Genomic DNA, 10,412 nt, shown 5'->3' on the forward strand with positions numbered 1-10,412 from the left:
TTCTAGTGACTTAGCTCTGCACTCTGACCTTCAGGCAAGCTTTATTAAGACAAATATCACTACAAGTAGCAACCAGGTATCACTCCCTATAGGTGACGGAGGGTCCACAGCACTGTACGTCAGACTCACAGGGCCACAAAGCATGCTGTGGTCTGGCATGTTAGTAGTCTACACAAGGTGAACCTGAAATTCACTGGACTAAAGAGTTTTTAAACCACAAAAGGGCACAGGGCCAAAGATCTACTCCAAAAGGAGGACAAGCCCAGCCCCACTTTTTAATACTAATGAATGCAAGTTTTGAAAAAAACCACTGGTGTCCTAATGCTCCCTTCAGAAGCCAGTGTGTTTTGTCACTTTCATTGAGCTAAAAATGCACAAACCTCTTCTTGAAAGCATGAATTTGCTGGTATAAAGAACACTACCACTCCAGAGTTTCAGGGCAGTCACGACAAACATTTTTAATTGGTATTTGAAAGACATCTCTATGTAAACAAGGTTTTCCTTGAGTAAAGGTTGGGATAGTTGTTACCCAACAACACCATTTATTTTTAAGCTGGGATTGCTGTGCTCCCCACAGCAATCTCCCGGCCCAGTTGGTTGCTTAGAAGCACTTGCATTCTGCCGCTTTTGATGACGAACACCAGGGAGACAGAGGCAGAAGGTTCTCTGCAAGTTACAGGTCAGCCAGGGCTTGTGGAGCCAGACCTTGTCTTAAGAGATAAAGTCAGCTTAGTATTCCTATTTCTTTTGTCCTCCAGCTCAACACAGTTCCAGGAACAGTAACAATCCTTTCCCATCTGCAGCTCTGGTCTGGCTAGATTTGAAGGAACTGGGCTATGACTGAGGTTAACCGGGTGAGTTCGAAAAAACTCTAAGGCCCACAGATCTTCGATTACAGAACGCTTACATTTATTTTTCTTTGATACGGTGAAACGAACTTCCTATGGACATCTGCCCTCACATTTGCCTCTGCTTATGCCTGGGGTTGGTCTTGCAGAGGACGAACCAGCGCCCACGCCTCTTCACCATGTAGCAGTCCCGGCATCGCTTCTTGAGGACACCCTTGGTCTTGAAGCCCAGCGAGGGCTGCAGGTGCGGCAGGGGGCAGCCCCAGAGAAGCGAGCGCACCTCTGCGCAGGGTCTGGCGCTTGGGAGGGTCCCCAGCAGGAATGAGGAGAAGGCCCGGGGCTTCACCGCGAGGCGACTCAGGTGCAGGAGCGGATCCATGAGCGAAGCCACCGCGCTTCTCACAAGCAGGGCAGCCATGCTGAAGCCAGACCTGTGGGGACAGAAGCGCGGTCACCGGCGGCTGAACTTCTGCGTATCCATCCCTATGCCCTCCCTTTGCGGGGTTACTTGGAGTCAGAGGTCAGACAGAGCAAACTTGCCAAGCTTGCACGCTTGGCTCCGCGTTCCCATGTGCCCCTCCAGCGCGCTCCCGGGAAGCCACCAGGGCCCCCCCCCCCGCTCGCACTCCCAACTATCAGCTCTGCCACTCGCCTCTGCCTGCCGCCCACGGAACGCAGACCCACTCCTGGGAACGGGTGCCACCCGCCACGATCTCCTGCCTACACAGTCTCGGGCGCCCGCTTACCAAAGCTTCCGCGTCTGCGCAGTAGGGCGGGACGCCACGGTCAAGAGGATGGCGTGGAGTCACGTGGGATCACACGCCCGTTGGAACGGAAGACCCAGACGCAGGCTTCCGGAGTTACAGCCCTAACTCTCTTCTCTGGTCCTGATCCAGGGTCCTGTAGGCTAGCACTCCCCTGGGGTTGCTGGAACCGCTGTGGATTGGGAAGACTGGTGCCCACGAGAAGACAAAAACTAAGGGCAAAATGCAGACTTGGACTGAAAAGGAAACTGCCAGCTGCGAAAAAAAAAAAAATATATATATATGTATAATATATAAATACATTTCTTATATATTATCATTTATATTTATAACATAAATATACTTACATATTTATTATAAATATACATAAGTGTATATCTATAAATGTATAATTTTCAAACACACACACATATATATATATATATTTGACAAAATGTACAGGTTACACGTTTCCATTAAGTGACATCCAGGCACACATGGGAAAAGGCCAGGAGAGCAGGAGCAGACACTCCTCTAGCTAGTAAGTAAAGTCCTCCATGCCCCCAAACTATGAAAAAGCTTCAAGCGCAGAAAGAGTTTGACCGTTATTCCCGCACAGCCACTGGCTTCCAGGTAACTCTCTTCTATCCCGGATTTCAGGTCGTTCATAAACCCACCCATCGTATTTTTATGTGGGTTACCATCAAGGCCACCCCTCTGGCTCCTAGTCTCACAGATCACACAAAGTTCGCTCAGCCCATCTCCGTACCTGGTCATAGGAATGCCTTGACCCCAGAGTTCTGTGATTTAAAAATAATGTGGGTCACAGAGATGGCTTGGGAGTCAAAACTGCTTGCCCTAGAACTCGAAAGCCTAAGGTCAATCCCCAGAACCCATGTGGAAGAAGAGACTGACTTCGTTCACATGTGTTCTGTGGGACACGCGCGTGTGTGAACCCATGTGTGTATGAACACACAGAATAGGACATTTTAAAAAGAGACAAATCGGGTCTGGGGAGATGGCTTAGTGCACTGCTTCTCAGCCTTCCTAACGCTGCAATTCTTTAATATAGTTCCTTATGTTGTGACGACCCCCCCAAACCACGATTATTTTATTTTCGTTGCTACATCATAACTATAATTTTGCTACAGTTATGAATTGTAATGCAAATATCTGATAGGCAGGATATATGATATACAACCCCGTTGTAAAAATTGCTTGACCGCAAAGGGGTGCACCTACAGGTTGAGAACCCATGGCTTAGCGGTTTAAGATCGTTTGTTTGCTCTGGTAGAAGACCATCATTCTGTTCCCAGAACCCACACAGCGACTCAAACCATCTGTAACTCCACTTCCAGGAGATCCTGGGCCTTCTTTCTGGTACCAGGCACCCACACATATGGCCAGACATAGATGCACACACTCAGACACGTACAATAAAAAGAAATAAATCCTTTAAAAAGAGGGAGAAAGACGAATCTGCAGAATGGGGCGCGGTGACGTAAGCCTGAAATACCAGCAGTCTGAAGTCTAAGGCAGGAAGGTGGTGAGCACTAGGCTAGCCTGGGTTACATAGCTTAAGGCTAGCCTAATTCAGGTCCAATTTGTTGGGGGCAACTTTCAGCTTTGTAAGGCTTGTGTGTGTGTCCTGTGTCTTACTGCTCTTTCTGGTCATCTTCACTTGTTTTAGACTCACTAAGCACAGAAAGAGCCAGGTCATCAGTCTCTAACCCTGGCTGAGGAATCCCAAGCTCATACTAATTTCTGACACTTTCTTGGAATTAGTGACCCACCTCTGCTGAGTCTGGGGTTTCCCTCCATCCTGTCCACATCTGAGCAAAGTTGCTCACTCTAAGGTCTGACAGTGTATGACGTTCTGGCTCAGATTCACATAAGACAGGGGAGCCAATTACAAAGGACGTTTTGCATCTGGTCTCTCTACTTGGAGCTTTTCAAGGTTGGTTTTCCAAGCTGGGTAAAATCGCCTGCAATCTACCTGGAAACTTTATTTATTAGCTCCGTGATGCAAAAATGCTCAGAAGGCTCTCTTTCCAGCCCCAACACACACGACCAGGAAAGCTGGCGCATGTCCTGTGGCTTCTGCTGAACCATCTATTTCTTTACTCAATAAATAATGTTAAAATTTTGCATTTTATCCATCTCCATAAAAGCGCAAATCTGCAGTTTCCGCCTCCCCTGTCGCTATCGCGCAGGACCAGAACCGGCAGGCTCACCCGCCGGCCCAGGGACTCCATTTCACCATAGGGCGAAATAAGTTCCGCCAGCTCAGTCCGGCTGCCAGCCTGTGCGCCTGCGTCGGCGCTCCGTACGCCGTGCGGGGTCAGGGGTCACCGGGAAGATGGCGGCGGCGTTGACCTTCCGCCGGCTGCTGGCTCTCCCCAGGGCTGCGCGGGGTTTCGGGGTGCGAGTGTCGTCGAGCGGGGAGAAGATCACGCACACCGGCCAGGTAACGGCCGCCGCCGCCGCGCCTGGAGCCCGAGACTGACGGTGGCGGGGCGCCTAGCAAGGTGTGCTTCTGCCAGGCGCGCGCGCAGCCCTTGCTGGGCTCACCTTGGGGTGCAGCCCGCAGCCCCGCTCTGACTGTAGCTGTGATCTCCGGCCGGGAGTCGGTGTTCACTCGTTCTTTGGGTCGTATCTTTGTATTGAGGTCCACGTTTTAGCAATAGGATAAAAGGGGGAGGAGGCTGAAAGGAGCATTGTCTCCTGAAATGTCGCCCTTTGGAATGGGCTGTCTGAAGGCAGGGGCTTGTGTCCAGTCTGCACTCCTGGCCGTCATTCCCGCGGGAATTCCTTCAGTACAAGTACGCTGCCTCTTGGTAGGTCTTCTCATCAATGGCTGTAGGCCACAGGGAACATTGTCCTGTAGTGTTTGGGATCAATATTAAGTGACGTCACTCATAATTCAATTGTAAAAGTAATAGATTTTTTTTTCTTTTACAGGTTTATGATGAAAAAGACTACAGGAGGATTCGGTTTGTAGATCGTCAGAAAGAGGTAAGTGAAGTGAATTCTGCACCTGTCTGGGGGTGTGCTGTAATGAAAACACAGGCGCAGTAACGGTACACATATAAATACCTTCAAACACTATATAAGAAACAAGTGTTTTTCACGTTTGTGCTTGGACTCATCTTTGAAGTGGCTCATGTCTAAGCAAATAACCTTAAATCTGAAGTATTGACTGGTTCCAGGATTCTCATGGAGCTGGTATTTAGTGTGTGCCAGATCCTAAGCATCAAAGAGACCCGGGGCCCTAAATGTAAATTGTGTCAACTCCCCGCCCCCCTCAGAATGCACAGCATCCTGTAACAGTAGTTCAGGTGTCCATAGCGTCATCTTGTTTTCAGTCTGGTACCTGTCCTGGTGGTTCTATTGCTGTGACAAAATACCATGACCCAAAGCAGCTTGGGGAGGAAAGGGTTCATTTCGCTCTGTAACTCTCAGCTCACATTCCTGAGGGAAGCCAGGGCAGGAGCTGATAGAGACCATGGAGGAATGCTGCCTACTGGCTTGGTGTGCTCAGCCTGTTTTCTTTGGGCACCCAGGACCACCAGTCAGTGTAGAGGCGGCACTGCCCACAGTGAGCTGTGCCCTTCCATATCAGTCATCAAGAAAATGCCTCCACAGACCTGCCTGCAGGCCAGTCCTATGGGGGTGTTTTTCCTCGATTGAGTCTTTCTTCCCAGATGACCCAAACATGTCAAGTTGATGTAAAACTAGCCAGCACAGGACCCCTTACATTAAAAGAAGACACACCTTTAAAATGTACTGTTCTGATGACTTATTGAGGTAATATTTTTATAGTTTTCATCAAATAGACTGTGCTATGCACTCCCAGGATAACTTGGGTAGGTTCAGTCCCCCACACAGGGAAAGGTCATTTAGTTCGTACCAGTATGACTGCTGCTAGGGTTGGCTGTATCTGGATTTTTGTCTGAGGACTGTGGGTATCAGGATGCTGGGCGGTTACACCAGATCAGATCTATACGAAGACTAGGAAGCGCTCAGGAGAATCCTGGCTGGCATGACAAAGGACCAGGGTCTAGGTCTGTGATGCGTGGTCATCCTGAGAGGATGCTGCATCTGTGCCACCTGTCCTTGCCCTGTAAGGAAGGCCAGAAGTCAGGTCTAGTGATCTGGGGCAGGAGTACCTTGGGATCCCTGAATGAAGAGGAGGCAGAGCACTTGGTTATGTGATTGTCAGGCATGCACTGAGGACAGATAATTCTGTGCTGGGATGTGGTAACAGCAGCCTTGCCCACAGTTGAGGAATTTTGGTGTTACTGATGTCATATTCTGGGCTGCCAGGCTGGTGTGCTTCTCCCTCTAGAGCTCAGGTCTTCACCTCTGGGGCTGGTGGCCACCCAGTGGTCACAGACAAGGACAGCAGAGAAAGTGCCAGGGAGCCCTTGCTTTACTTAACTGCCTCTGCCCTCATCCTTGGAAAGTGGTGTCACTTGCAGTTTGAAACTAAGCAGTTGGGTGGAGTATAGGACACCTGGAGATGGGGTCTGCTGTGCACAGGTATGTGCTGATTTTCTGTTGTCAAGGTCGAGAAACAGACCTTGTAAGGGACATACTCTCCTGAGTTTAGAAGGCTGTAGCCTATCATAAATACTGGTTATAAGTCAGGATCTCAGAGGTATTGGTTATAAGTTCATAACCCCCAGCTGGAGCCAATGGTTGCAGCTTCTCTCCAAGGCAACGGGAAGTTTCAGCAGCCCAGGACAAGGGTAGATGTTATATATACAAGATGGAGGCTGCCGTAGGCACCACTCCAGGTATGCCTGTGGTTTACAGGCCGCACACATGTGTACATACATTGTCTGAATCATAATTGAACAACCTTTGAGTTTATTTTACACTGATACCTTCTTTCCTTGGAGCCCACATCTCACAGCCTGGGATGGTCACCTGGGTCACTGCTTCAGTTGTGCATCAATCTTGATGTATTTCATAGTATCCTGCTTTATCTTTGATAATTCGGTCTTGGTTTGAATATATTTTCTGTAGGAAACCAGATCATAGACAAATGAACCTTGGCTAAGCCAGCTGGCCATCGAGAAGAAAAGAAATGGTGGCTCTTGAGTTTTAACTCACCCTGTGTAAAGGACACACTTCACAGTGTTGGGTGGTCGAGGCACTGTGACAAGCCCTTGACAGTTCTCCCGGGGCCTGAAGTGGGCAAAGCTTGGTTGAACACAGTGCAGATTTGGCATGTGGTTGGAGTGCTTACGACCCGGGCTCTTTGTATTCCTGCCTTGAACCAAGTTCCAAGAAGCAGATGTTAATCCTGGGAGGTCAGGGTGCCCTGGAGTAGTGATTAAATGACAGCAGGGCAGGCACTTGTCAGTCACCAGCGTGGAGGTGTCAGCTGTCCTTCCCACAAGGAGACGGCCAGGCTTCACAACCGCCTTGATGAATTCCTGAGTGTTTGTTAGTGAGGGCTTTGTGACCTGCTGTCACCTCGCAGACTCAGGACTCACGCCACAGGGCTCCATTCGTATGGTCGCTGCTTTTCCACACAGGGTGCATAGAGCAGACAGCTTTCCCTAGCTGTTCTGGGTGCTGGTGTCAAGGAGCTGCCTAACTGTCAGAGGAACTGATCACAATGGAGTGTGCTCATGGGGGACACTGTTACAGAGAATTGTTTACGGGGCTGTGTTACGGAGGACTTTCTTCCTGTGTTCATGGATGTCTGTACATGGGGAGCTTGGAATCACTGTTGGAGAAGATGCCTGATGTATTTTTGCTGCAGCATGCTACCATTTCCAGTGTCTTCTATAGTGTTTACAGAGCTGAACCTCAAAGTAGAGACTTACCAAGGAGTAATCTATAATTCATAATGTGCCCTCAGGATATCCAGCCTTTTCCAGACATGCCTGTTTCTGAGTGTGGGTCTCTGGTCTCTGAGGAGAGGGGCCAGCATCCTGTTTCTATAACAGTGGTGTCTCCCCTGCACTACTTTCTGAGTCAGGTCTCCAGTGGTCCAGTACTGTTGATTTGTTTATGAATAGTGAGCATGGTGGAAAACTTCGGACGTTCGCCTTGTGAACACAGACAGACCATGTTGGGGGGCATTTGGTATTGACAGACATGGAGCTGCAGAAGGGCACATGACCCCAGCAGTGAGTGACTAAGAATCAAACTCAAGAAAACTCTAGTTACATAGAGAAACAGGGTGAGGAGACTCCCAGGGACATAGTCCACAGCAGAGAGCCACCGTAGCCTCATACAGCCCTGGGCCTGGGTAAACAGTGGTATGGGGTGGGGCTTCTGTCTTCTGGATAAGCCTGTGGTGCTGTTACACCGTGTTCCATGTGGGGGACAGATGATACATTATTGTTACCTGAAGTCACATTCTTAGGAAATGCACATGACACGACCCAGGCCGTGTGACCATCTGATGGGTTTGGGAGAAGTGTGGATGGCTGTGGGGAGAAAGGATAAGAGACAGAGCAGGTGACACAGAACGAGCCCAAGTCTCAGCAGTTCCTGAATCCAAGCGGGGACAAAGAGGGAATTGGCCTTGTTCCAAGTCTGAAGTTTAGGGTTATCTTCCATTGCAAGAGTGCGTGGTATGTACCTACCTGTGTTTAGTTTAAAGGACCGTAGTGCTCATTTTGACTGACGTTCTATTGACTTCATGGATTTGGATGGATGCTGTATACATAACTTGTATGAAATTATGAAGATCTTGTTTGTGTTTCTCCCCTCTCCTCATCTCAGGTGAATGAGAACTTTGCCATCGATTTGATAGCAGAGCAGCCTGTGAATGAGGTGGACCATCGGATTATAGCCTGCGATGGAGGTGGTGGAGCCCTGGGCCACCCCAAAGTGTACATAAATTTGGTATGGAGCTAAGCAGCCTGCTGTTTCTTGATGCTCACCTTCTCTCCCATCCACCTGACCTGGCTCTCCGGGTGTCCTCACCATGCATGGGGTGAGCCCAGATAACAGCCACAGCCCGAGGTTCTGTCTCTGCCTCGTGTTTTCACAGGCATTTCTGGTTGACACTGTACTTCAAGTTCAGCCTGGCCTCAGTGTGCTGTCTAATTGGGATTTGAGGTAAAATATAAAAGTATGAGATAATTCCTTTTGAATCTTTTCAGGACAAAGAAACAAAAACGGGGACATGTGGCTACTGTGGCCTGCAGTTCAAGCAGCACCATCATTAGTGTGGCTGTCCTGGTCCTCTGACACTGGTGCAATACCTGTCTCCACGTGAGGTGTTTAGGTGTGAGGTCACCACTCTGTGAACGGTGTCCCTTCTTATGAATAAAAGATGCTACCATCATGGACAGTGAAGTGTTTGTTCCTTTCACAGTGTGAGCTTCTGGAAGCGAATGCTCATGTAGCAAACAAGAGCAGGAGCAGCTTCGCCTCTAGTGCTGGCTGCTGCACGTGGGTACCAGGCACTTCTTCAACTCTTCTCATGTGGGCTGACCAGAGAGAGGAGAGAATCACTTCCACCTTGTACGCCCACACCATGTGACCAAGTCTGGTTGACCTCACTCAGTCTGTGGCAGAGCTGTACCCTCACCTCAGGTCAGGGTCTTCCTCTCATCCTTCCCCCAGCAGAGCGTCTTCAGACCCTGTTGGAAGGCCCAGTGAACCGTGTGCTGCATTCTTAACCCAGGGTTCTAATGAAGCAGTATGGCACCAGTAACAGCAGCGGCTGGAAAGGCGTTCACAAGGATGTGGACGCTCCTGAGGGAGGAGGTGGGGGCCCCCAGAGAAGTGTTTCCATTGGTCGAGGTTTTTTGTATTTTTTAATTTTTAAAATATTTTTATTAGTGGGTGTGGGTCTATCAGGTGAGTGTAGTGCCTGTGGACACCATAAGAAGGCACTGGATCTGGGGCTGAGAGTACATACCAACTCCTAGCCAACACACAGGCAGGGTGTTAGAGTAGCATGTGTGCAAAGAATGAATGTCTTCCCTCAGAACAGTTTGACTCCAAGTCGCTGAATCTGAAAGCGGTGGCCAGCAGCTGTTCTCACATCTGACAGATCAGAATTCAGGGTCACTAGACAGAGGAAAATGTCCTCATGCGTGTGGGACCGGTGGCTCAAGCCTGAGGTGACACCTCAGAACTTCTTCAAAACAGAAAAGTCACATGCAAGCTGGAGGAAATGTTGGAAGCTCACATGGCCAAAACAGTTTCTGGTCTTGCATGACATCGGCTGACATGAAAGGTTAGCATGAGGGAAGTAGTGAAGGCACAGAGAGAACAGGCCAGTGGTGTGAGAAGACACGGATCCCGTCTGCAGCCAGCTGGCATCAGACCACACTGAGTTATATACCTGAATGGGCAGAAGGTTTTAATTTGGAATTTATCCTGAGTTATGATGGCTAAGTATGAAGACTTACATAAAAGGCTATTTGTGGAGGACTATTGACAACGGGCCAATTGTATAAAACTATCCTGATTAGATTCCTTTGCTAATTCAATGACACAAAGGCATATAAACAGTACAGTTCCCTGTTGGTTAGAATATATGCACAAAACGAGTGTTCAGAAAAAAGCTTTGCATCCTCGTGGGCCATGTATGCTTTCATTTACAGATATTTTTTTATTAGGATAGTGGCTAGAAAATTCTGGGAATGAGGTTTTGGGAGTGTTGACTGTCTTTTGTATACTTTAGAAATTTTAATAGTATACATGTCAAATGAAAATACCGTTCCCATGAAAAAGATTTACACAGAAAAATATCTTACTTATTACTAAAAGTTGTAGAGAAGAGAAAAATCCACCATGTTCCCTCTGCGTACTGGTGTCAGTCGCTGTGTCCATACTGTGG

The 10,412-nt window shown here is 48.7% G+C and overlaps 2 protein-coding genes across 5 annotated transcripts; one reads left to right on the forward strand and one right to left on the reverse strand.

Annotated features, from left to right (window-relative positions):
- Positions 1-438: 438 nt before the first annotated feature.
- On the reverse strand, positions 439-1,650 carry Mrpl36 (mitochondrial ribosomal protein L36). 3 transcript variants are annotated; one of them, XM_057789933.1, is made up of 2 exons: positions 1,595-1,650; positions 439-1,279 (listed from the first exon to the last, which is right to left on the reverse strand). In XM_057789933.1, the coding sequence occupies exon 2, from the start codon at positions 1,264-1,266 to the stop codon at positions 958-960; it is 309 nt and encodes a 102-aa protein (XP_057645916.1). In that variant the 5' UTR covers positions 1,267-1,279; positions 1,595-1,650; the 3' UTR covers positions 439-957. The 3 variants fall into 3 exon arrangements, with proteins under 3 accessions (XP_057645916.1, XP_057645915.1, XP_057645917.1); XM_057789932.1 differs by lacking the exon at positions 1,595-1,650 and adding an exon at positions 1,501-1,593; XM_057789934.1 differs by lacking the exon at positions 1,595-1,650 and adding an exon at positions 1,533-1,586.
- A 2,280-nt stretch (positions 1,651-3,930) lies between these two features.
- On the forward strand, positions 3,931-8,905 carry Ndufs6 (NADH:ubiquinone oxidoreductase subunit S6). Of its 2 annotated transcripts, none has more exons than XM_057789780.1 (4): positions 3,931-4,058; positions 4,553-4,606; positions 8,339-8,461; positions 8,722-8,905. In XM_057789780.1, exons 1-4 carry the CDS (start codon positions 3,951-3,953, stop codon positions 8,785-8,787), a joined length of 351 nt encoding a protein of 116 aa, XP_057645763.1. In that variant the 5' UTR covers positions 3,931-3,950; the 3' UTR covers positions 8,788-8,905. The 2 variants fall into 2 exon arrangements, with proteins under 2 accessions (XP_057645763.1, XP_057645764.1); XM_057789781.1 differs by lacking the exon at positions 3,931-4,058 and adding an exon at positions 4,151-4,428.
- Positions 8,906-10,412: the final 1,507 nt, after the last annotated feature.

The sequence above is a fragment of the Chionomys nivalis genome, chromosome 15 (genome assembly GCF_950005125.1).
Source record: "Chionomys nivalis chromosome 15, mChiNiv1.1, whole genome shotgun sequence".
NCBI classification, from domain to species: Eukaryota; Metazoa; Chordata; class Mammalia; order Rodentia; family Cricetidae; genus Chionomys; species Chionomys nivalis.

Bases quoted from the DNA above. Each gene is read 5' to 3' on its own strand.
- Ndufs6 (XM_057789780.1), top strand. From the start codon at position 3,951: ATGGCGGCGGCGTTGACCTTCCGCCGGCTGCTGGCTCTCCCCAGGGCT. The intron at 4,059-4,552 runs GTAACGGCCGCC...TTTCTTTTACAG, and splicing joins AGATCACGCACACCGGCCAG to GTTTATGATGAAAAAGACTA. The intron at 8,462-8,721 runs GTATGGAGCTAA...GAATCTTTTCAG, and splicing joins CCAAAGTGTACATAAATTTG to GACAAAGAAACAAAAACGGG.
- Mrpl36 (XM_057789933.1), bottom strand. From the start codon at position 1,266: ATGGCTGCCCTGCTTGTGAGAAGCGCGGTGGCTTCGCTCATGGATCCG.